This window comes from Phalacrocorax carbo, chromosome 1, assembly GCF_963921805.1.
Source record: "Phalacrocorax carbo chromosome 1, bPhaCar2.1, whole genome shotgun sequence".
NCBI classification, from domain to species: domain Eukaryota; kingdom Metazoa; phylum Chordata; class Aves; order Suliformes; family Phalacrocoracidae; genus Phalacrocorax; species Phalacrocorax carbo.
Window position 1 is genome coordinate 211,508,018 of NC_087513.1, and position 24,536 is coordinate 211,532,553.

The following is a 24,536-nucleotide window of genomic DNA, read 5'->3' on the forward strand; positions in this document are numbered from 1 at the left end:
TCTTCTGGAGAGCAGACATACCCAGCAGCCTCCCCCGAGCTCTCCACCGCCACGTCCCCGATCCAACCCCCCCACGGGAATGCCCAGAGCTCCTCCGCCCGACGAGGCTTCGCGTCCCGGCGAGGCCGGCGGGGAAGGGGGCAGCCCCGCGGCGGGGACCCGGCTCCGCAGGACGACAGAGCAGAGGGGAGCCCGGCGGGGGAACAGAGCCCGGCCGCCATCCCTCCCCGGTTACTCACAGTCCAGGTGTTTCTTCTTGGGCCCCATGACCTCGTGTGTCGTGGCCTTGCAGACGGTTTTCGAGACGGCCGAGCCGGTCACGCTGTGCTGCGCCGCCGTGATGCGGTCGGTGAGGCTTTGGCCGGACATGGCGGGTGGGTGGCGGCGCTGGAAGGGAGAGCGGCTCCGCTCCCTCCTCAGGGGCCGGGACGGGAGGACTAGCCGTGGGGACGGAGCTGCGCCGACTCCTCACCCCGCCGTGCCGCAGGCGGCCCCCGCTCCGCCCTCAGGGACGGACCTGTCACCCGAGCAGGGACCCCTCCCCCTCCTCCTCCCGCCCCCTCCCCCAGCCGCCGTCCCCTCCCCCTGCGCGCCTCCCGCTCGGCCGGGGACAGGGGACACACACTGGGCGCCGCAGGAAAATGGCGGCGGCGGGCGGACCTCCCTCCTCCTCCCCCTCCTCCTCCTCCGGGCTTTCCGAGCCGCCCGCATCACGTGATCCCCCCGGCGCCCCGCCCGCGTGACACGCGCCGCCTCTCCCTGCCGGCGCGCGAAGCTCCCGGGTGCAACAAGGAGGGTGGTGGTGGTGGTGGAGGCGGTAGTGGGGGGGGCGGGGGGGTGTCACGTGTCGCCGCGCGCGGGCGGGGTGGGCGTGGCGGGGTGTGGCGGCAGCTCCGTCCCCACAGCCCCGAGGGGACGAAGGGGAGGGACAGGCACAGGCAGCCCAAAGCTGGGCCGTGCCCGAGGGGCCGCACCCCGTCCCCCTTGGGCGGGAGCGCGGGTTCGGCCCCTGCCCGGGTTCAGCAAGGGCGGCTTAAAGCGCCGTGTAAAATCTGGCGGAGCAAGTGGGGTGTCTCCGCCCTGAAGGAAGTCTTTATATTTCTCAGCTTGGAAAGTTTTGTGGAAACTCCTTCAGCGTCACCTGAGGCAATGAAAGCATAAAGGGGACAAATCTCTTCGCAGGCCGTGAGGAGTTTGGAGCTGTGTAGTTGCCGCGAACGTGCTTCTCCTCAGAGTTATTTTTATTTGAAAGCTTGCCAAAAATTTCACAAATGTACATCACAGCCAGCGTAAAAAAATCAGTGGTTTTCATGTCTTTCATGATCAGCCTCCCACTGTTCTGCTACTCAGCTAATGCTGCTCAGGGCTCTTGGACGTAGCCGGTGGCCCTGTCCTTGGCTTGTTGGGATTTTGTACAAAGTTACTCAATGTTTCTGTTCGTAACAGTCAGCTAACTTCCTTAAGGTGTCTTCCCTAAGCCTGGTACCTGTATGACCCAGACACAGCTGTAGACAGCAAGACACAGCCATTGGAATCGTTACCTCCTACTATGGGTTGCCAAAGCACGGTCACAGCCTCTCAGCTATCTGCAGACCTCTTTACTTTTTACAACAGGGCCCTTCTCCTCCTCCCTGAACGCACGGCAGCGAATAATACAGCGAAACCACAGCATTCCAGCGAATGCTCTTCCTCTGCCAGAAGTGCCTCCTGATGAGTCGCCTTGGAACTGTCCCTCATCCATGAAGGCACTGAAATATTTATTAGGCAGCTTAAACAGAAGCAGCGTACAAATGATGCTCGGCTCTGTCTGCTTGTCAGGATATATAAGTAGGATTATCTGTTTATAATGTGTAAGGGAAGTCAGTGTCGGAGGAAGGACATCTGGCAAAAGCTGAACCCAAATAATGCCACAGGAGCGCTTCCACATGTAGAGCTTGCTTCCTTCATAATGCCAGGCACTCTGAAGATACTGTCATGTTTGTATTTCTTGGCTCCTTCTGAACTGCTTCTGGAGTCCCAAATATCCATGCTAGAGAAATAAATCACTGACATATACAGCAGCGCACTCATGAGATAAGGCAGCTTTAGCATAAAGCTTTGCGCCATGAAAACACTGAGGCTGCTATAGCCTAATGATACAGCAATGCATATCGCTGTGGATACATCATCTTTTTATATTGTTTCCAAATTATACTGTAAATCAAGGACATAAATAATTTTGACACTGCTGGTATTTTTTATGCTAACTTCAGGTAGGACCAGGATTTCAACACTCCACTTCAAGAACTCTTGCTTGCTCTTCGGAGAAGTTCCATGGAATTGGCCCAAGTACTTCAGGCTCCATCGGTTCTTCTCTGATTACGCCTGTTGCTTTCTCCAGGAACAGTGAAACTATCCAAACAGAGGAAGCTTGTGACTCTAGGAGTTACTGAGACTAGATTTGGCCAAAATATCTCATTCCTAAGGGGACAAAAAGTGACCTTGGTCTTAGAGGTCCAAAACCAAAAATAAATTTAGCCTTTTTACAGCTCTTCATATGCACAGAAACCTCACTGTTTTACCCCACTTGGTTAAAAATTCTGCTTGTTATTTTTGTTCATAAGCAGAAATGGGAGAGAGAAGTGATGGGAAAACATATTTTTGTAATTGTTGCTTTTTAATTGCTTGGGAAGCACTTGATACCATTACAGTGAGGAGCTTAAAGCACTGTGACAGATAATATCTGAGCACCTCCCAAAGATTTGGAAATTGAAATCAAAATATTATCTCTTTTCCAACCTGAAGAAAACAAGTTTGATTAGTTTATAACTCCTTTGTTTTTGTTTGTGTGCCTGGGTGTGCTTGAGAATGGAAGGAGAAAGGAGTACATATCTGAAGAGAAACTAATGCAAAGATAGGAGTCCTATATTTAGCGAAGCAGCAAACCTAAACAACATTCTTTTCTCTTGTGAAAAGTTCTTCCAGAGCCTGGATCCAGCTTCTGCGAAAACACTGTTCACAAGCTCCCAAAAGCATTGGGGTTTCACTGGCATCCAGCTATCCTGCAAGGACAGACAAGCTGACGGGGTTGTTTCTCCCCATATGTATTGTATAGTGCTGAAAACCTTGCCTCAGCATGACCTCTGTAATTTATTATGTATATCACTTCCTTGAAGCAGTGTAATTTCTACTCCATGTGGTGCCTGCAACCCGTCTGGGTGCTTTGGTGTTCACAGTACTGCTGGCATCCCTGCCCTTCCTCCACGCTTCACACTACTGCAAACGACGGGAAAGCTGGGGGTTGGAGGGCACTATTAATCGGACATAACTTCAGATTTAAAACAGGTGTTTTGTCTGAATTTCAGGTCTATTAGAAATCAGCCCTTCTGGGGCACAAAGCTGAGCACCGAGCATTTGAGGGCATGTCTGGAAACAGCAACAAAAAAACCCATCAGCCGTCATCTGGGAAGTGAAGGGGGGGATCATGAGGAAAAGTTGCAGAGGGGCAAAAAACTTGAAATAGGGCTGGGCCGATGGAACAGAGATGGAAGTGCTGAAGGGAATGGGAAGAAGGACGGCGATGGGGCAAGGAGGCAGCGGGTGGGGGGGAACCTAGAGGCAGTGAAGCCACCTGAATAAGGTTGGGAAATACTCCTTCAGTGTTGTATAAATGATTTAGAAACATAATACAGTCCGGATGTTTCCCATGACCCAGTTCAAGGATCACCATGGTTTCCGTTGCTGCTAAGTGTTATAGCATTTTCCTTCAGCTTTTAAGGAAAGGTGAATTTTATGTTAACCCCAGGAATTTAGCATCTGTTTGAGTTAGAGACATAAGACATAGGAAAGAATAGACTGTAGGAAACACAAAACACCAGCTCTTTGGCTTCCCAAATGTAGCCAGCTATGACACGTGCCGGTGTCCATGGCCTCTTAGGACCATCAGGTTCATTTCTCATGCGCCTCTGGCAACGCAGAACTCCAGAGCAGCAGCACAGATAGAATGAGGCCACTCGCTGACTGTATACAGCGATCTAAGGTTATTGATGCACTTCTGAGTAGCGTGATTTTGCCCAGCCTAGTAGACTCTGCCCATTTAACTGCAGTACAATAATTTCAAATCATTTTCAAAGAGTTTGGCAAAGATTTACCCAATGTTGCTTTCCTATGAAAGACATTCAGAGTCATACTCCAGCTTGGCTGCAATAAGAATTCAATATAATTTGTATCACCATAGCAACTTCATCAAATAATTTTATGGACAATAATTAATTTGTTCTTGTAACACCTCTGAGAAGATAAACATGAAGAAACTGGGGCGTAGAAAAGTTACAGTCAAAGCGTCGCTTGTTAGTGGCGCAGTGAAATAAAGTAGCGCAGGTGTGTGGGTCTTGCTACTCATCCACGCTGCCAACGCGATCCGGCAGCCAGCAGCGGTGTGCAACGTGGCCAGGTCACATCTGGGGGGAGGAGGAGCCATGACCACTGAGGACCGCTGGAACAGTGCAAAGTAGCCACAATGCACAACAGAGTTGGGCTACTTTTTTAATCAATACCACTTTTCCGCTACTCTCAATGTGCTTGTTTACACCTCCAGCATTCCTCTTGCCCACATGTAACATGATGACCCAACAGATTTTACTTCCACTCCTCTTACATCCAATTTGTATGAAATTGTGTTTCTGATCCTTCAAACTTTAAGTACTTCAAGGGGGAAAGACCCTTCCTTTCAATGATCATTATTCCATGCTCAGTTCATTCCTGTTTCAAATACATCACCCTCTTCCATCTTAATACCCACCTTGGGCCTATCCAGAATGTCCCTGCTGAAATCACCTATTGCTCTGCATTCTTCTCACAGCACCTGCTTTTTTCTAGCTCCTCTCTGTCCTTACATCTAGTCCAAACCTCCCGTCCGTGCAGACAAAGCCAACCTCCTCACGTCCGTGTAGAATCAGACATCTCTTTTCTAATTCTTTTACCTCTTTCTGGAAAGGGTGCCAGCTTTGATGTTTCTTTAGTTCCTCTCGCATTTCCTCTTTTGTGCCTCTCTATGTAAGACCAATATCCACCGTCCTTCCTTGTGCATAGTATTCTGAGCTCTGCAGGTTGTGTTACTGTCTCATGTAGGTCCAGTTAACTAGTCAGAATTAATTTTACTGTGTTCACTTAGGAGTAGAGGATCTGGGTAGGAGCTCCCAAGTCATATGAGAAGATCAAGTAAAGGTGGAAAATAAACATGATGCTTCTGAATCCTGTGGTGTGTTATAAGACCTTTCTATTCTTGCCCTGATATGAAACTTGCACATTGCAAAATTGATCCTGTCATTAATGCTGTGAGCAAATGCCTTCAAAATCAGGATTGCTACCTGACAGACAAATGCATGTAACAAATGCCTTTTTGAGTGTGAGGCAGAAAGGAAACAAGCTCCCTTACATTTTGTTCGCACTTGCCAGTGGACGTGTCAAACACTGACACCTCTGGAGAGCGAGAGATATGCTGTCCCCCGCGTCTGCCATGCATTGCCCATCAGCAAGCATTCCTAATGCACTCCTGCTGCTCTTTCAGAAGGACTTCTTTTTTACACATCCTTTCTTGGCACAGTAACTCGCTCAGATGCTCCAGGGGGAAAAACAAACCTTGCAACCACAGCCTTACCAGCATGAGAAGTGCACCAATACACTTCCCCCAAATTTCTGGAGACCATCTTTCATACAGAAAAAAACAAGTGGCCTGGTCCCAGCTAGTGACACTGTCTCCATCCCTTCGCCCTAGTTTCATCTAGAAAACCTCAGGCCCTGTTGCCAAATACTTCTCCCCATCACTCCAGGCTGGCAGTGTTCGTGAAACTCAGCAGGAGATAGCATTTGATAAGAATCCTTCTCTGGGCACTTCTGAGAGGGCACTGTCATTCGTTTCCCTCCCCTGCCAGTTCACAAGCAGCAAGCCAGCAGGGTGAGTGCAGGAGGAACCGCATTCCTTTCGGGCTCCTGTAACTCAGAGGCAGCTCCTATCATTTTCTTCAGTCACCTCTGAGCCAAAAGCAAGCATAACACAATTCAGCCCCAAAGGAATATTTTTAAAGAAAGTTACAAGCAAACGAAAACACAGGGTATGAATGGAACAGCCACTTCAGCCTGCTGCCAAGCTATAATTGGTACTTACGCTCACACTCTTACACACACACATACGTGCAGCAGAGCTTAATAGATTCCCTCATTAATGTTGAGGCGCATGTGCTCATGCTGTATGTCTGGGAAAGCTTTACACCCACATGAATTTCGATGTGGAGCTGAAACAAAAATGTTGATGCTGGCAATGCCAACTATAGAGAGTAAATAGCTGGGTCCAGTCCTGCCAATGCTGATTTGAATGGGGCTTCTCACCCAGAAGAAAACCTATGTGTGAAAAGTATTCTCACGACCGGGCCTGTGCAGCAAAAGTAAATCCGGGTTCCCTTCCTCAAATGAATAAATCCATTTATGCCAGTGAGTTGGTTTCAAGCCTTGTATAGGTAGGTCCCACTCCCTGGTCTTTATGTGAGATCTGAATCTTGCCCACTGGAGTGAGTCAGGCTATCAGTGTTTGGCTCTGTGCTTCAGGGGTCAGTGACTGCATTTACATGTGGGCAGACTTCGTGCTGATTAAATCAAACTGCTGCACTGAAAAGGGCATTAACTAAATGCCTCCCAACCTTCTGATGGTGTATAAGTTATTGTCAACCTTAAAATCAATAGAGGAATTGTCCTAAGTCGTTCCAGTATTCACAAGTACATAAATGAAAGTGGTTTCCATTCAGTGAAATGGAGGAAATGCATTAAAAAAAAAAGAAATAAACTGGATGTTTAAAATTGCTTTGATTTTCACCATCTGAGAAGCAAAGAATTACAAGTTATCAGAGTGACTGTTCTCACCTTCTCTGTCATCCTGTGTTTCCTAGTTTTATTTCTCAGAGCTCAGAAAGTAATACTTTCTGAGTAGCAGTGGTGCAGGCTTGTTTGATAATGTGCTTCAGCCACGACCCCTGTCTAGGAGTGATCAGATTATATGTTCTGCTTGTTTCCTCCGCTGAGGCCAGGGCCAGATGCAGGCCAGACGTGAATGGCAGGGACACAGCGCTCCCTTCACAGCCGTGTGTCAGGCACCCACCTTTCTGCCAGCTCATCGGCCTTGGGGAGATCCCACGGTGGAGGGCAGAATGCAGGGGAATACAGACTCACAGTTCTGCCTCAGGTCGTGCCTTCTCTCTGGCTCCCCACCCCGGCAGATGGGGTTGAGGTGCCAGAGAGAGGGTGAGGTGATACGCTGGGAACAAGGGAGTTGCCAGCACTACAGCAGTGGAGTGGGAGAGGGGCTACAATAAGGCTAAAATTCCCTTGGTAGCCTCCTGGAAAACCTGTGTTGGTTTAAAGCTACAAGTGAACCTGGCAACAAACTTCTGTGACTTCAGATCAGAAGACACCTACTGTGTTGGAAGCTGTGTGATGTGGGCCCTTCCACTGGGAACTGTCTGGAGGCCAACAACTTCACCTTCTATGGATCGCAAAATTACCAGAACTTTTAGTGGTCATTCTTATCTGAATGAAGGAGCAAAGAGTGGTAGAGGATCTGTATCTCATTTCTAATACGTCCACCTATCCAATTCTTCTCTTTGGACCACTTCTGTGTGCTTTCACTAATCAGTTAAGCCCTCCCTTGCCTTTTCATACAGTGTCCCTTTTCATTGGAAAGCCAGACGTGTTGGCAGTGGAATACTACCAGAGGAATAAAGAAGGAATAATGATCCAAAAGAAAGGATTATAGTCTCTCAAATTGCACTGGGATATTATCAAGTCAAGCACTAACCCTGCGTGTGTTGGTATTCACTTTTAACATTCTCCAAGAGCCTGTTCATTGCTAAAGACTTTGTGCATTGCAACAGCAGCTGAAACCTAGGAAGACCTACAAAAGCAAGATCACAGAATCCCAGAAAAGCAGGGGTTGGAAGGGACCTCTGGAAATTATCTCGTACAACCCCCCTGCTTGAGCAGGCACACCCAGAGCAGGGGGCACAGGAACGCGTCCAGGTGGGGTTTGAATGTCTCCAGGGAAGGGACTCCACAGCCTCCCTGGGCAGCCTGTGCCCCTGCTCTGGCACACCCACAGCAAAGGAGTATTTTCTTCATATTGAGGTGGAACTTCCTGTGTTCCAGCTTGTGTCCATTGTCCCTTGGCCTGTTGTTGGGCACCATTGAAAAGAGTCTGGTCCCATCGTCCTGACACCCACCCTTCAGATATTTATAGGTATTGATGAAATCCCCCCTCAGCCTTCTCTTCTCCAGGCTGAACAAACCCAGGTCTCTCAGCCTTTCCTCATAAGGGAGATGCTCCAGCCCCCTGATCATCTTGGTAGCTCTCCGCTGGCCTTGCTCAAGCAGTTCTGTGTCCTTCTGAAACTGGGGGGCCCAGAACTGGACACAGCACTCCAAATGTGGTCTCACTAGGGCAGAGTAGAGGGGGAGGATAATCTCTCTTGATCTGCTGATGCTGATGAACATTCTGTGCACCTGTGTTTTTTAGCCCTCACAATCCAAAATCCAGCAAAAGATAAAGACTAAAAATGAGTATCAGATGCATGGGACTGATTCAGATTACATAGCCCAGTTGGCGAAAATAGGAGAAGGTAAGTATTTTGTGCAACACCTTGTTGGCCTGGAAGATCAGATGCCTAAAAGAACATCTAACTAAGAACAGCTGTAAAGAAAACAGTAGTGGAGGCAGGTAAAACCACAAATCAAATACCTTGCAGGACCGTATTTCATCACATGCAATATGCTTTCAGATCCCAAATTCTGTTCCTATTGAATCTATGGCAAAATGCCCACCAACTTCAGACAGAATACGTTTTTGTCCCTGTAAGCTAAAAGTACAGCCAATGCAGTATAGATACTAATTGTGTAGGTGTGGAGGAAGGAGTTGGTACTGCAAATTCAGTGCTTGCCTGATCTTAATGCTTTAATTTTCAAATTAACAAAGCCCTTTCACTCTTGGGACATTATATCAATAATTTTTTTAGGTCCACACTATTTTAAAGCCTGTTGGCTCAGTGCTTAATGCTAATAAACATTATTTAGTAAATATTTTTAAAAATTGTTAAACAAAATGTTCAGGAGCATTAGAATCATTCTTTTCAAAGCAGAAGTTTTTGCTATCATAGCAAGTTTTGTTCAGTAAAGGTCTTTAAACCTTGGTATTGCTATTCTCTTTCTTTTACCTTATCTTCTGTTCCATGACTCTCTGTTTACTGAAGTTTATCCAAATCTATGTTCTTAAGCCTTATCCTGAAAGTGGATTTGATAAATCTTTGTAATTGTTTGGCATCTCTTGGCATCATGGCTTGTATCTGAGCGTGGGGCTGTGCCTGTATGTGAAAATGAATAGTGGAAAACAAACTACTGAACTTTTTGCGCAATTAACTAATTTTGCATCAAAACAAGTAGAGTTGCCAGCAATGTATCTGTAGTATTTTAAAATCAGATAAAAATAGGATTGCTGTATTCTTTAATTAGCATAGCTGAAAGTTAGCCAAATCGGCTTTGGACACAGCAGGAGACGTACAGTTTGTCCCGATTTTGTGGAGAATGAAAAAAATTTAATACTTGGCACATGAACTAACTATGCTAACCGAAAATGTTATTAAAACATATTCAACTAAATCAAATATGGTGGTTTACCAGAGATTAGTCCACATGGTTTAACAGGACAGAAGAGCACAGTTTTAAAGTTGTGGACTACTGAAAGAAACAAAATCTAGAGAAAGTGATTGTCAGTGACATGAAAATTTTGAAGAAAACTGCTTACGTGGTGAAATCAGTAAACTCCTTGTGCCAAACCCTGGCATCCTTACTGACACAGAGTAACATCATCCCCTATGAATAGTTTTGTTGATTTGGGAATCCGGCCTTTTATCGCAAATGAAATTGCAAGGTATTGTTAAGATGTTAAAAGCCACCACTTTTTAATTCCTATGTGCCCAGTTGCATAAGATGGGTTTCGATGAGGTTAGGGGTATAATATTAACATAGGATAAATTGTTTATTAAACAGGAACAAACATCGACTGAGTAAACATCTTATTAGTGCTTACAATATCTAGCCTAGATGGAGTCCCTGCCTGTGCATGATGGAACTACAGTACCTTACTAAGCAGATACTTTCTTGTGCAAATTTAAGGGCAGAACCCTGTAATTCTCAAACGCACACCTTTAAGCAAAGATATTCTCAAGAGTCATGAAAAACTTAGGAAAAGTCCAATAAGAAAGCCTCTGATGAAATCAGACGCGAGCTTCAAACCAGTCCTCTTACAAAAAGGTAAAACTGATTCTTCCCAAAGCAGAGAGGACTGAATCCAGAGAAATTCCTTGAGGATGGGCGTTGCTACCCTCCCTGCAAAGTTTGACTGCTTTAAATTGCCATTTGAATTCCTGCCAGTAAGTTTAGGAAAGATATTCAATAAATAAGTGCATATGGCAGCTGCTGTCACCATTCACTTCTCCATAGACAGCCCAACTCAATTTGGGAGCAACACTGTCCCCTGTACTAGAGGGCTATGTGCAGACAGCTACCAAATTTACATTTACTGGCCTTTTCTGTCTTTAGAAATGCTTCATTTTTTTTTTTCAAGAACTTAATTATGAAGATTGCCTCATTCCCAGATGTGACATTTCACAGCTTTAGAAGAAACAGTTTCCTGAAGAACTTTTAAAAATTGCATCACAGAACATATCTCTTGGTGTTTCTCTAACCCAGATCATTTTGTTTCCTAGAAAGGACAGCTTGTCTTTTCGTAGGACTGACTTTCCCTTTCACAGATTATTTGCCTGTTAAAAAACTATCCTTCAGAAACCACAGTAGAACATGAGCGCTCTTAGGCAATAGTTGCCAAATTTGTGTTTCTGACCCTTCATGAGATTGTAGCAGTTCTAAGTGAGGTGGTGACTACAGCCAAAATTAATTTAGATAGTTCTGGGGCCGTGAGCCAGATTGAAGGGGAACTTGCAGTAAAAGGAGTTACTTAAAAGCCAACAGGACCACATCTTACTCTTGTAGCAGCTTCCATCTTTTGAGACTTCGATGATTATACACATCAGGCTGTCTCTAAGATGTATCTGATAGTCACAGGGGGTGAAGATTGTTATAGCCCATCCATTTTACAGACAATAAACACCAAGACGGGGGGTGCAAAGATAAGAAAGGCCCCAAAGGCTTGAGGGAGAGGCAGAAATCTTGCCTTTCCTGAAGTCAGAGCCATGGATTCACTTTGCAGCACACTCCCCAGAGCTGTGACCTCTTTAGGTGAGAGACATTTGTTGGGCGTCCTTCCTCAAAGATCCCCATATCCTGTTGGTGGGGGGAGGTAGGATGGCTCAGTCACCCCACAGGCTCTGTCACTTCTCCCGGATATATACTCTCAACAAAAGCTGAATGCATCCAGGTTCTTTGGTAAACAAAGGAATGTGTGGGAGCATTTGTCCCTTTAGAGACTTGCTAAACATCTCATGGGTAAATGGAGCATAGCTGAAAACAAAGAGCTAATTCCAGAGCTCTTGCAAAAACTCCTGGCCAGCCCCATCTCTTAAAAAAACAGACTGGAGGAATGTAAACATGTGTTTGGCCAGTGAAGAAGTCGTTATATAAATGTTAATTATGAAGAGGATTTCTCATGAGTACAGGGCTTTTGACACAACTTTGGTCCCATGCAAGACACAAGTCTCAGGAGTCACATGCTCTGCCTTAGAACTGTGCTGACACTTCTCCAAGCCCTGAGAAGCTGCAAAGGGCATTTGCTGTAGCACAGGAACAGAAGCAGCTTTGATGATTGAAACTGAAGCTTGCACAGCATCATGCTGAAGCAACCCTCTGTTTAATTAAAAAGTTCCATTGGTCAGAACATGCGAGTATCACGCTACGACAGCTGGGTGGCTCGTGCATGACAAAATACAGGAAAAAGATTTTCTAATAAGCCCCCCAAACTCTCTCCTGCTCTCCATAATATAGCTGAAACCAGCCATAAAATCCATGTATCTCATCTGCTCAGCCAGCTATTGTCTTCTCTCCAGGTTTAAATGCCTTCCTTCAGTCTCCCCTCACCACCTGCTTCTTCCCAGAAGTCTTTATTTTCATTTCCAAGGCCAATACAATCCAGGCTACACCTACAGAGCACACTATAGCAGCCTACAGAGCAGGTAGGTGTAGCAATGAGGTGGATTGCGGAGCTATGAGCTAGAATACCTACAGCGTGTACTGCAACCCAGCTAGGTTCATTCACTGCATGAAGTAAATGTACCCTTAGGTCTTCTCTGTCTCCTTCCTGACATTTCTTCCATCTTGTCCTTGCTTCCTATGCCCTTGTCTTCCCTCTCCTCCTTTCCCTTCCTCCCAAAACTGTTTGTCCCTTGGTCTTCTTGTGCCCCTAATCCTGACCTACACTCTGCTGCTCTCCTCTAGGGACACACTTTCTTGAGTAGGATGCACTGAAAGCTGCTTTTCCCTTAATGAACAGCAAACAAAATAGCTAACTGAAAATAATGAAATAAAAGCCATACCTCTGGCATAGCACAGGCTACAGAGTCATTACATTTTTGCTGTTATGGATGTGAGATTATTCTCTTTGCTTTCAGCTTTTTGAGCTGTTAGGGTATGACTTTCATGCTTTTTCCCTTCACAGCCAGGAGGGATTCAAGCTAAACTGACCTTTCCAAAAGGATGCTGAGATTCTCACATGGGTAACATGACTCCAGGATCCCACAAAAATCACAAGAACTGGGGACAACCTTAGGCTTTCTTTGCTGTGAATAGTGCCCTTTAGTGAAGGGAATGACTCACCATGTCCAAAGTGAAGCCTGTCCTCAGACCACCGGGGTGAAGGCACCAGAAGATTTGTTTAATAATCAGTCTGTCGGCATTGCCAGTGGCTTAAGCAGACACTGTGACACTCCTCTCCTCCTCCCACTACAGCCACCCCTTCCTCATGCGCTGCCCTTGTGCACGCAGCATTTGTGCTGCTGGGCGATAAATCCGACCAGGGAATTTAATCTGACCAAAAAATAGCGCTGGCCATTTTCTGCAGGGTTGCTTTTTCAGTTGGATCAGAATTCCCTGATCCAATTTGTGATGTGGTTCCAAAGCATGTCAGCACAGACTGAAGGTGATGAGAGGTGGGAACGTGCAGGCAAGAGTGGGGGTTCGGGGATATGAAAATTGTGCAAGTGGTCTTGTAGCAGTCCAGTCAGTGAATACTGAACCATGCTTTGGGACTGAAACCTTCTGTCCACCTTGCCTGTTAAATACTTATTGCATGTGGTGCTCTATAAATAATGTCTTTTGAAACTATTGTGAGGCTATTTTAAAACAGAAATACAGCTACTGAATTTCCACTGCGATTTATCTTCTAGCCCTCCTCCCTTCCCAGTTCCCTGCAGCTGATCATCTCATTTATGTATTTAAAAAATGCGAAACAGAATACTCCATTGCTTTTCTTCCCATTCTTTAAAAAAAAAAAAAGAAAGGTGAGAATTCAGCCTTTCAAAATGACTAAGCAAGGCAACAGGACTTCTGCCCAGGAAGAAAGACAGAGATCTTAATTTGAGGCTTTAGAGGTTTTCAAATAGTGAGAAAGATTTGGAGCATTTAAAAACCATAATTCCTAAGTGATCTTTTAATTGAAGGAGTGTTTTATATATCAGAATTTCTGCCTGTATCCAAGGGGCTGTAAAGCAGTTCTGTATCAGCATTGGAGAGAGTTTGGAGTCACAAGGTAAATGTATGCTTTGATTTTGTTAAGATATCAATGTTAAAAATAGCATTTTTATCCCAAAAAATAAAATGTGAATTACAGTTCTGAAGATGACAGAATTTCAAGCATATTTATTTGCAGTAAAAAACTGTCCTTGAAAGAGGAAATAATGGTTTGTTGATAATATTGATCCTGAAATGAAGAAACTCAACGGTGTCAGAGGGCCAGCCTTTCCAAGAAGACGGTCCTGTGAGTGCCATCAGTACCCACAGAGCAGGCGATAAATTATGCATCCTTGATCTATGGCTTCTACATTACCTTGTCTTTTGTGATGTAATAACAAGCTCCAAAAAGGAGTCAAAGCCTCAGCTGTATTTAATATTGACTCACAAGCTTTTGTCACAGACGAGCATGATCTCCTGATGTCTTTGACATCCATGAAAGAAGGATAACCGATAGATCTGTAAATCTCAAAGTCCTGGTTTCTACATAACAGAGCGAAGGAGAGAAAATTATGACAACGTAGCATTTACATGGTCAAAGTACTACAGTTGTAATAACAGCCCCAGTACCCTTGCAAAGCTAAGGAGTAAACACTATTATCTCCGTACAGAAGCTTGTCAAAGGTGATACGCCCTGGGATTTATTTTAAGTAAGATTGAACTCTTCCATTCCTCTCTAGAAAATAATGAGCAGTTGCAAAGCAAACCTGTAGTAGAATTAAGAATAGATTCTGGGACTTGCTGGGTTTCGAGCCCACGCCATCTCACAGCCATCAACATTTCCTGTACAAGAGGCATCTGGAAGCTATATTAGAACCTGGGGTTTATTGTGTTGTTGCTCCAGAGTAGGCCAATTGTCTGGAATCTGGCTCCTGCAAATTGTCCTTCATCTGGCGTGTCCCTGAAAAGAAGCAATCCTTATTTCCACTTCTGATCATAAACCACAAGTCAAAACAAGCAGGTTATTTTCTTGAATGCCAACCAGCTATTATTATACAATTTGTTATCAGATCAAAGCAAACATGACCTTAGCCCTCGGACAGTGCATCATAGTGCCATACCTTTCACATGGAAAGGAGGAGGAAGGGGGAGGAGAATACATTCCCTGCTTTGCTCTCCAGATGTGACTGCAGGTATTTTAAAACATAATTATGGAACCGGCTAAGCACTTTGGCTCTCAGACTGATTGGGTGTCTCGCCTCCTCAGTCTATTTCTGGGTGCTGTAAATATTGCTGCTCATGTAGCAGGAAAGCAACTGAGCCACAGCCTTGCTGGCTAATGACTCAAAACTGTGAGGACAGATAGAAGCCATACCTATTTCTGAAGTCACTTGCTCAGCAAATCAGTACAAATCTATGCAGCCTTTATACCTTAGCAATAGACCTCGCTGTGATTTCACGCGTGAGGGATCATGTTGTGACAAGTGTCCTTCCCTCAACCTGCTCCTTTCTGTGCCTTACACGAAGCCGACAGACCAGAGCCCAAACTTGCCACCTGTAGGAAGCCTTTGCCAAGGACAGAGGATACTTTGCCAAGCTGTTAGCTCTGCTGTTGACATTTATAATTCTTTGCATTCTACATTAAAGCCCAGATTCTGGAATTGAGTGGTTACATGAGAAAATCAACTTTTGTTTGTTTCTTTGGAAGGCTTCTAGTGTTCAGCTTTGCAAAGAAAGGACTTAGGAATTCAGGGCTTAGTTAGAAGCTAGAAGGAAGGGGACCCCACTCCACAACTGCTACCTATAGGAAATACAGAGATTTTTAAGCAAATTTCATGGTAATGAAATCTGAGTCATGGTGGTTTAAGATCTGGGCTGCTGATAGTGCCTCTTTTAATGTCCTTTGCATAGTCCCACAGACTCATTCACATCTGGTCACGGACCAAGCGCACAGTTTGCGCTGTGTAATAGCAGTACAACAGGTTTCCTGATACCTGCTTAGACCTCATAAGTCATATCAGGCAGGCACTGCCTGCACGTCCACAACTAGTTATTTTCCTTCTGAGCAAAGGAAGAACTTTAGGCCAATGTGGATGGCACTTCCCATGGGTGGTGGCTTTTCCCCACTTTCCTCAATACGCTGTTTTTATCAGCATTAAGAGTGAATCAGTATACAGTGCAGCTGTTCTTAAAATGGCTCTTTCTGTAAGGGTTCAGCTCAGCATCACTTGAGCTCTGAAGGTGATCCCTTTTTCATATGCTGCTCACACTTTTCATTACAACATTTTAAGCAATTACAGAATGCTTTACAGGCATTAACTAATTTATCCTTCACAACACTCCTTGGAGGTGTGTAAATGTGTTTTATTATCCTTCTTTTACTGACAGGGAAAGCAAGACATGGAGATTAAAGGCGATATTCTCTCCTTTCTTGGAGAAGAGCCCCTGAAATGGGGGGAAGAAAGTCAAAATGTGGGGGCAGGTCTGGGGCAAACTCCTACCATTCCTTGGAGCCTGTTAAAAGCAGCTCTGCCACAACCTTTGGAGGTCAGGTCTCCATGAGGTCCTCGGGATGACAAAAGGAGGAAAGAGGGAGTTTTGTGATGGTATAATTTTTCCATCAGTCTGAGTTGAAGGTTGCAGTTTGTCACTGCAGAGACAGGAGGCAGCCAGTAAGTGACACAGAGTTTATAAGGAGCCTGTATTTACAGGGCCACTGAGGTGGCTGTAAGAAGTGACAAGGCATCTTGCAAAGTTCACTGAATTGACATGGACCTTGAGAGGAGGAGCTGCTGGTAAAGGAGCGGGGAACAAACACCGTGAACGGCAGGATGGTGGAAGGTTTGCTGTCACACCAGTGAGCCCTCCCTGCTCTCGCTGCAGCCGAAGTGTTCCTGGCTCACAGAGGGAAAGGCCAATCCATTAGGAAAGAGAAAATTACACTGATTAAATCAAGCAGAATTTGGAATGCATTTGCAAAGACTGTAATTCCCAGTGGATGAGGTATGTAATCTAAGTACAGGGGGCTAAAACAGGGCCTCTAACTTAACAGGAAGACTATATCCTAGTGTGTGAATGTCATAATGATAGATAGGTGTCTTCCCCTCACCCTTAGGACAAGACATTCCTTGTGGGAGCTGGATATCATTCCCTGAGACAATTATGAATTCTATGTTAGATGAAGCAACTCCTATACTCAAAAATCATCCAAATGAGTCTCAAAAACAACTGATACCTGGCAAAAAAAATTTAAAAAAACTATCTGTGTTCATGTGCTTAAATTTATGCCACAAACTGGTCTTCCTCCATCCAGCTGTCTGTCTCAGTAATGACTCCAGTTTCCGGAAAAGGAAGGAGGTGCCTCTATCCATCATCTGTTTAAGATTCTGTTCATCTACTACTGTCATTCCAGAGGAGCAGAAAGAAATACATGGTTCCTCTGAACTCTGTAAATCTGTAATTTTGTTTGGGGTTTAGAAAAACATTTAGATGTCTTCTAAATGTCATGGCTAAGACAGATAAGTGTTCCCTCCTTAACCTACCATTTTCTTTCAGTGTCCCCGTCTGTTTATTGTCTAGTCTTGTTTCCTGTATTCATTGTGGACTTGAGAGCTAAGGCCTGCTGGCATATACTGCACTGACAACCCTGTGGCCAGGACCCCTGACTTCTCAGCACTACCGAAACTGTACTGGTAAGAGTGCTAAGCTCTGTTGGAAACACATGCAAAGAGAGTCCAGGCATCATCTGTGTGTCTCTGTGCCTTCGCTTCCTATATTCAGGGGAATCATTAGCCAAGATGTTCTTTCCTGAGAGGGAGACTTCTTATTCTCTTTGTGTGTTCTTTTTCACTGATCTTAGCTAGCCTGGTGTCCGGTCTCCCAGTTTAAATTCTGATCTTATCCCTCTGATCGCCATGGACATAAAACAGAAAATTCCCACCCAAAAACTGAAATTTTTAATGATATTGGCCTCAAGATACTGGAACAGGTTGCCCAGAGAACATATGGATGCCCCATTCCTGGAAATGTTCAAGGTCAGGTTGGCCAGGGCTCTGAGCAACCTGATCTAGTGAAAGATGTCCCGGTCCATGGCAGGGGGTGGACTAGAGGTTCTTCAAAGGCTCCTTCTAACCCAAACCATTCTATGATTCTATGGTTCTATGACACAAATATGTCCACAGAGCAGCTCAAGATGTTTCCTGACATGTCTTTTTTTGCTAGGTGTTCCCTCTTTCTGCTCCCCCAGAATCTCCTCCTGACTGCTGCACTTTTTTCCTCACATTTTATTTACACTTGTCCCAGCTAAGACCCCCACCACATTGTGGGATCTCCTCACCTACCTCTTTCTGGCCTTGGCCAAGCCAGCCAGTTGTGTTAACAGGATTCAGCTTGACTTATGCCCAAGACCATGAGGCTTGTTTTCATTCATCCTTCCGCTCCTGGACAGAATAGCACTCCTGTTTCAGCAGCTTGCCAGAGTGGTAATGCTGTTGGGAGTCCTTTGCTTTTTAGAATCATAGAATCACAGAATCCCAGGTTGGAAGGGACCTCAGGGATCATCTAGTCCAACCTTTCTAGGAAGAGCACAGTCTAAACAAGATGGCCCAGCACCCTGTCCAGACGACTCTTGAAGGTGTCCAACGTGGCCAAGTCAGCCACTTCCCTGGGGAGATTATTCCAATGGGTGACTGTCCTCAGCGTGAAAAATTTCCCTCTCATGTCCAATCGGAATCTCCCCAAGAGCAGCTTGTGTCCATTCCCCCTTGTCCTCTCCATGTGACTCCTTGTAAAAAGGGAGTCTCTATCTTCTTTGTAGCTACCCCTTAAGTACTGGTACACGGTGATGAGATCCCCTCTGAGCCTCCTTTTCTCAAGGCTGAACAAACCCAGTTCTCCCAGCCTATCCTCGTATGGCAGCTTCCCTTGGTGGCCCTTCTCTGGACCCCTTCCAGCCTGTCCACATCCTTTTTGTATAGAGGGGACCAGAACTGTACACAGGACTCCAGGTGTGGCCTGACAAGCGCTGAGTAGAGCAGGATGATGACTTCTTTCTCTCTGCTGGTGATGCCCTTTTTGATGCAACCCAGCATCCTGTTGGCCTTCTTGGCTGCAGCAGCCACTGTTCGCTCATGTTGAGCTTCTGTCCACCAGGACCCCCAGGTCCCTTTCCACAGAGCTGCTCTCCAGCCAGGTGCATCCCAGCCTGTGCTGCATTCCCAGATTATGTTTTCCCAGGTGCATGACCTTACACTTGTCGTTGCTGAACTTCATAAGGTTCTTGCTCACCCACTCTTCCAGCCTATCTAGATCTCCCTGCAGAGCAGCTCTCGCTTCTGGAGTGTCTACTTCCCCACTCAATTTGGTGTCATCAGCAAACTTCATCAGGCTACACTTGATCCCATTATCCAGATCGCTTATAAAGATGTTGAATATCATTGGGCCCAATATCAAACCCTGGGGGACCCCACTTGTGACATGTTGCCACTTTGAAAAAGAGCTATTTACCACCACCCTTTGGGTGCGGCCTGTCAGCCAGTTCCCCACCCACTTCACAGACCACTTGTCTAGGCCATAACTCATTAATTTCTTCAGGAGGAGACTGTGGGGGACTGTATCAAAGGCCTTGGAGAAGGCCAGGTAAACAAGGTCCACTGCCCACCCCGTGTCAACTAGGCAAGTTACTTTGTCATAGAAGGCCACCAGGTTTGTCAAGCACGATCTGCCTTTAGTGAAGCCATGTTACCTTTTCCCAATCACGTGCTTCAATTGACGTGTGATGGCCCCCAGGAGGATTCGTTCCGTAACTTTCCCAGGGGTTGAAGTAAGGCTGATGGGCCTATAGTTACCCGGATCTCCCTCGAGCCTTTCTTGTAGATAGGGGTAATTTTTGTCCCCCTCCAGTTCCTTACTTTTAGATTTTTAAACCTTTGTTGCCATCTCTTTCCTTCTTTTCAGTCACTGTTCCCTGTAGTCATTTGGCTTCTCCTTTTCTCTGCCTTCTCTCTTTCTTCAGCCCTCCTTGGTTTCTGAGGGAGGGCTTTGAAGCTGTTTCAGAGTTAGGCTAATCCCACTCCCTAAAACAGAGACAAAAGGGACAGTGGCCAAACCACTGAATGAAGAGCCATCTCCTTTTGTTTGTTCCACACCTGGCCTCTCCTAGCTTCACCTGATGGCCCCATCCTCTTGCAGTGGAAAAGCAGTGGAGTGGCCTAAAGAGCTTGGCTGTTCAGTGTCACATAGGAACTGTGGGAAGGCTTTGAGGAGCTCGCAGCCCTTGTGTGATTTATAGTATCATAGAATTGTAGAATGCCCTGAGCTGGAAGGGACCCACAAGGATCATCAAGTCCAACTCCTGTCCCTGCACAGGACAACCCCAAATTCACACCATGTCTCTGAGGGCATTGTCCAAGTGCTTCTTCAATATCGCCAGGCTGGTGCCGTGATGCCTCCCTGGGGAGCCTGTTCCAGGGCTCCACCACCCTCTGGGGGAAGAACCTTCTCCTAATACCCAGCCTCACCCTCCCCTGGCACATCTCCCTGCCATTCCCTCGGGTCCTGGCTTTGGTCACCAAAGAGAAGAGATCAGCACCTGCCCCTCCTCCTCCCCTTGGGAGGCAGCTGCAGAGCGCCATGAGGCTGCCCTCGGCCTCCTCTGCTCCAGGCTGAACAAACCAAGTGACTTCAGCTGCTCCTCGTATGGTTTAGGCTGGATATTCACTGTAGAATAGTTCTGTTGCAGAGAGCACAACAATACGAAGCTCTTGTGTGATGCAGGAAGGGGGGTAAAGACAATGCTCAAATAAAAGACAGAGGTGGGGGTGACATGAAGACATTTTCTTTGTCTCCACACTCCATTCTCGGCTTCAGCCTTATCTCCTCCACCTCTTGCCCCACCAAGGCCAGACTGTCTGTCCAGTGCAGTGGGACGCTCCTGCTGACAGAAGTGGACAGCAGTGATATAGTGATAGCAGAGCTTCAAACTCCTCATGCAACTTTGTGTCAGGTGTCTTCTCTGCAGATTAAAATGCACAGCTCTTAAACCAAGTTACAGTCTGTCTTCACACCCCTTATACATGCATGTGGACCCTATTTTTCTGAGCCAGATTTACCAGCATGTTCTTGCTACCTTGTTCATATCACACTGGGCATCCCAGCGGATTTGTGACTGCTGTGCATCACTGGAATAGGGCAGCCAACATGCATGGGGGCACCTGTGCAGCTGAGAGAAAGAAAACTTACATTTCTAGGTTTACTTTATGGTATTTGTATATGCGCTGCTTCATATGAAATAGCTACACATTTGTAATAGGCCAGTCTTATGCCATTTAAACAGCTGTTTAAACAAAAGCCCCTCAACCTAACTGCTTAATTCTGGCTGCTATTACATTTGATATCCACCTTCAGTCACTGTTGGAAACCTATCACTTTTACAGTGACTGCTAATGACTGATGAGGTGCCCAAGATGAGCTATGCCCCAGGTCGTATAACCCACAAACTGCTACTGATCTTGTTAATATAAGATATTCGCGAGTGCAGTTGAATAGGCTGCCTTGAGATCTTCAAAATGTGGTTTTTAACAGATGCTAATCCCGAGCTACCAAAAAACCCAGAGGTACAGGAAAGGCAGATCATGTTCTGCAAATCATACACTGGGATCTAGCCAAGCGCAAAAGAAACTAAACAAAAGCCACAGCCAGGCTTTTGAAAGTAGAACTGTGTGAAATATTTGCTTCTGTTAAAAATACTCCATCTGCTTTTTTTTTTTTTTGTTGTGTCAATCTTCCTGCAAAACCATTTGCCTCTATGGCCTTTTTTCCCCCCAACTTTGGATACAAAATGCACACTCTGGATGGCTGCCAAAATAGTGAGGTAGCTTCTCTTAGGTCGCTTAAAGAGGACATTGGAGCATTATTGGTTGGATTTTGTCGCACAGTGAGAGGAATATAAGATTCTTCTGCTTCCCTAATGGTACAGCCTCTTGCAATACTTCAAGCAAACCGTGTTTTCATTGCTTTTCTCAGAAGGGGCTGCATTATGAGCTAGCCAGAAAAGTAAAGCCAAGCCAGTTATCTCACACAGCTTGCAACATCGTTAAGAAGCTGGTTCCCTTGTGGCTAAGATTTTCCAAAGATACTCATGATTTGAATGCAGTAACATCTTTAATATCCAAGTGGCCTCCTTGAAATACCTCAGAAAGACTGTTTTTGGAAAACCTGCTCCTCAACTGTGAAACTGAGCCCTTTTCAGTTGTCACAATGTAATGGGTAGTACCAAAAATCATAGATGCTTCTGACAATCTTGGAAAAGTTAATCTTTGCCCTTGTAGGTACTATATATTTTTTTTTTAAAACACCCTTCAAACTTGTTTGTGTTATTAGAATCCACCTGTGTTAATCCTGCACCCTTCTCAGACCTGTATATCTAGATATGAATTTAAACAAGCAAATAAGAGCCCATTTAATATAGAATATGGGAGTACTTTGGCAGAATTATCAGTGCTGGCTTTAGCTCCTTTTCTGAGGTAGACGTAAGTACTATCTCCCATTTCCCATTGACTTCCTAGCTCCTCAGTAAGACACGATAGAGACTTGGATTCCTCTCTGTTGCCAATTTGAACAGGAAACATTTTGTGCTGGTGAATAATAAGTATTTCCCATATGCAAACTTGCTTATTTGCTGCCCCTAACTTCTTGTTAAGGGAAGGGGTCATTTATTTTGCTTAAATTTCCCTGGGAGCTATTCAGATTAACAAGATGCTAAGTGCTTTACCAAGGAGGGTCTTTAATTTCCCCAGCTGGTACAGCTGGAAAATCAACGTTTATTTATTCTGTGCTCAGAAACTACTTGAACAGAGACATATATTTGCTATGTAAAACATAGCGTTAGTTTCTCAGCATGTATCATCACGCTGGGTCAGAGTTAAGAAGGTTAATGAAATGTTTAAAGTGAATTTTCACATAGCTTATTTTTTTAGTATTGTAATGGATAAACCACAAAGCCAAGAGCATGTTTATGTAGGTTATCTAATCAGTTGTTTTCATTCTATATAATGCATAGAGGCTGTTATTGAGATGTTCTTACACCACTTGGGCAAGATTATGCTCTTCATAAATACTCTTTTAAAGGCAAATTTGAAATTTGCTTGTAAGGTTGAATTGCTGCAGTAATGAGCAGTACAGGTGATGTCTTTCCGAGTTTTCTCTAATTTATGCTAGATGCCAGACTGGCTCTAGTTGCTCTTAGGATTGAGATTTTTTTTGGGAGGCACACCTCTGTCACCCCTGTTGGTCAAAAAATCAGTGGAGCTAAAGGGGTCTGAGTCCGTCACGTATAATAAAGACAATATTTCTGACTAGCTTCCCTGGTCCAATACATCGAGACTAAGGCATTAAGTAATGGTGATTTTGTCTCTTTGTATTTCTTTGCAGAACTCCTCGACCAATGGAATTTCTCAAATGTCGTTGAAAGAAGTCAAACCCAGATGTGGGCTGTTCCTGCTCGAGATGTCAGAAATGAAACCAGCTTTCTGTAGCTCCCCATGCTGCAGCAAGACAAGGATTAAAACCTGAGTTATTTGAACACCATGAAATTGCCCCCAAGTGGAGCAGTGGCTATATTCACAAGGACTTTTTGCAAATAAACAAATGAAAACGTCACCACTTTCACACAGTGAGGCTTGAAAGGAACATGCCAAGATCAAATAGTAGCTGTACCCACTGGAGCTGGAACTAGAACAATCTGATCCACTTCGTTTGCTACTTAACAAACAAGCTTGATTGATAAAATGCTCTTAAGCCTTTCTAGCTCTGTGGTAGATACAAGATCACTCCAAAGTGGCTTTACAGGGGCAGGCTGTACTGGCAGAGTATGGCAACCATTTGACTTTTTCTAAGCAGTGGTTTTGGCATCTGCTAAACAGATCATAAAGTCATAGAATCATGAAATAGTTTGCGTTGGAAGGGACCTTTAGAGGCCATCTAGTCCAACCCCCTGCAGTGAGCAGGGACACCCTCAGCTAGATCAGGTTGCTCAGAGCCCCGGCCAGCCTGACCTGGAATGTTTCCAGGGATGGGGCATCTGCCACCTCTCTGGGCAACCTGGGCCAGTGCTTCACCACCCTCATAGTAAAAAACTTCTTCCTTGTATCTAGTCAGAATCTACCCTCCTTTAGTTTAAAACCATAACCCCTTCTCCTGTCACTACAGGCCCTACTACAAAGTCTGTCCCCATCTTTCTTATCAGCCCCCTTTAAGTACCAAAAGGCCACAATAAGGTCTCCCCGCAGCCTTCTCTTCCCCAGGCTGAACAGCCCCAGCTCTCCCAGCCCGGCCTCACAGCAGAGGGGCTCCAGCCCTCAGAGCATTTCTGTGCCCGCTCTGGCCCCGCTCCAACAGGTCCATGTCCCTTCTGTGCTGAGGACCTGAGAGCTGGACGCAGCGCTGCAGGGGGTCTCACCACATCAGAGTACAGATACGAGGACCAGCACTACAAGCCAAACACATAGTCCGAAAAAACCTTGGAAGGCTAGACATGTGTTTTATTTCCATCCTGCATTTTGGGGCAGAAACTGCTGTCTTCAGTTTGTCATTAGTATGGACAAGAATGCTATGAGTCAAGTCTCTGACCCCATTTCTGCTGCTCTAAAGCTGAAGTAATTCTGACTGTAAGGATGCTTTTCTATGGGTGAGCACCTTTAGGCATTTAACTGTTTATTTAGTCCCTTCAGTAGAATCATTGATGTCAACAGCAGCCAAGCATGGCCCCAGCTGCCCAGTTATTAGATAAAGAAGACCAGATTGCAGTTTCAGGGGAACCTGACACACACAGCACCACTGATCTT

At 45.4% G+C, this 24,536-nt stretch overlaps 1 protein-coding gene across 4 annotated transcripts in view; it reads right to left on the reverse strand.

Annotated features, from left to right (window-relative positions):
- Nucleotides 1–551, reverse strand: part of PICALM (phosphatidylinositol binding clathrin assembly protein) — a 70,462-nt gene extending 69,911 nt beyond the window's left edge. For 2 of the 4 annotated variants that reach the window (XM_064441464.1, XM_064441463.1), the window contains exon 1: nt 240–549. In XM_064441464.1, the coding sequence (XP_064297534.1) occupies nt 240–369 (130 nt within the window). In that variant the 5' untranslated portion in view covers nt 370–549. Of the gene's footprint in view, nt 1–239 lie in introns of all 4 variants that reach the window. The other 2 variants (XM_064441466.1, XM_064441465.1) reach the window with 2 other exon arrangements.
- Between the last annotated feature and the right edge of the window lie 23,985 nt (nt 552–24,536).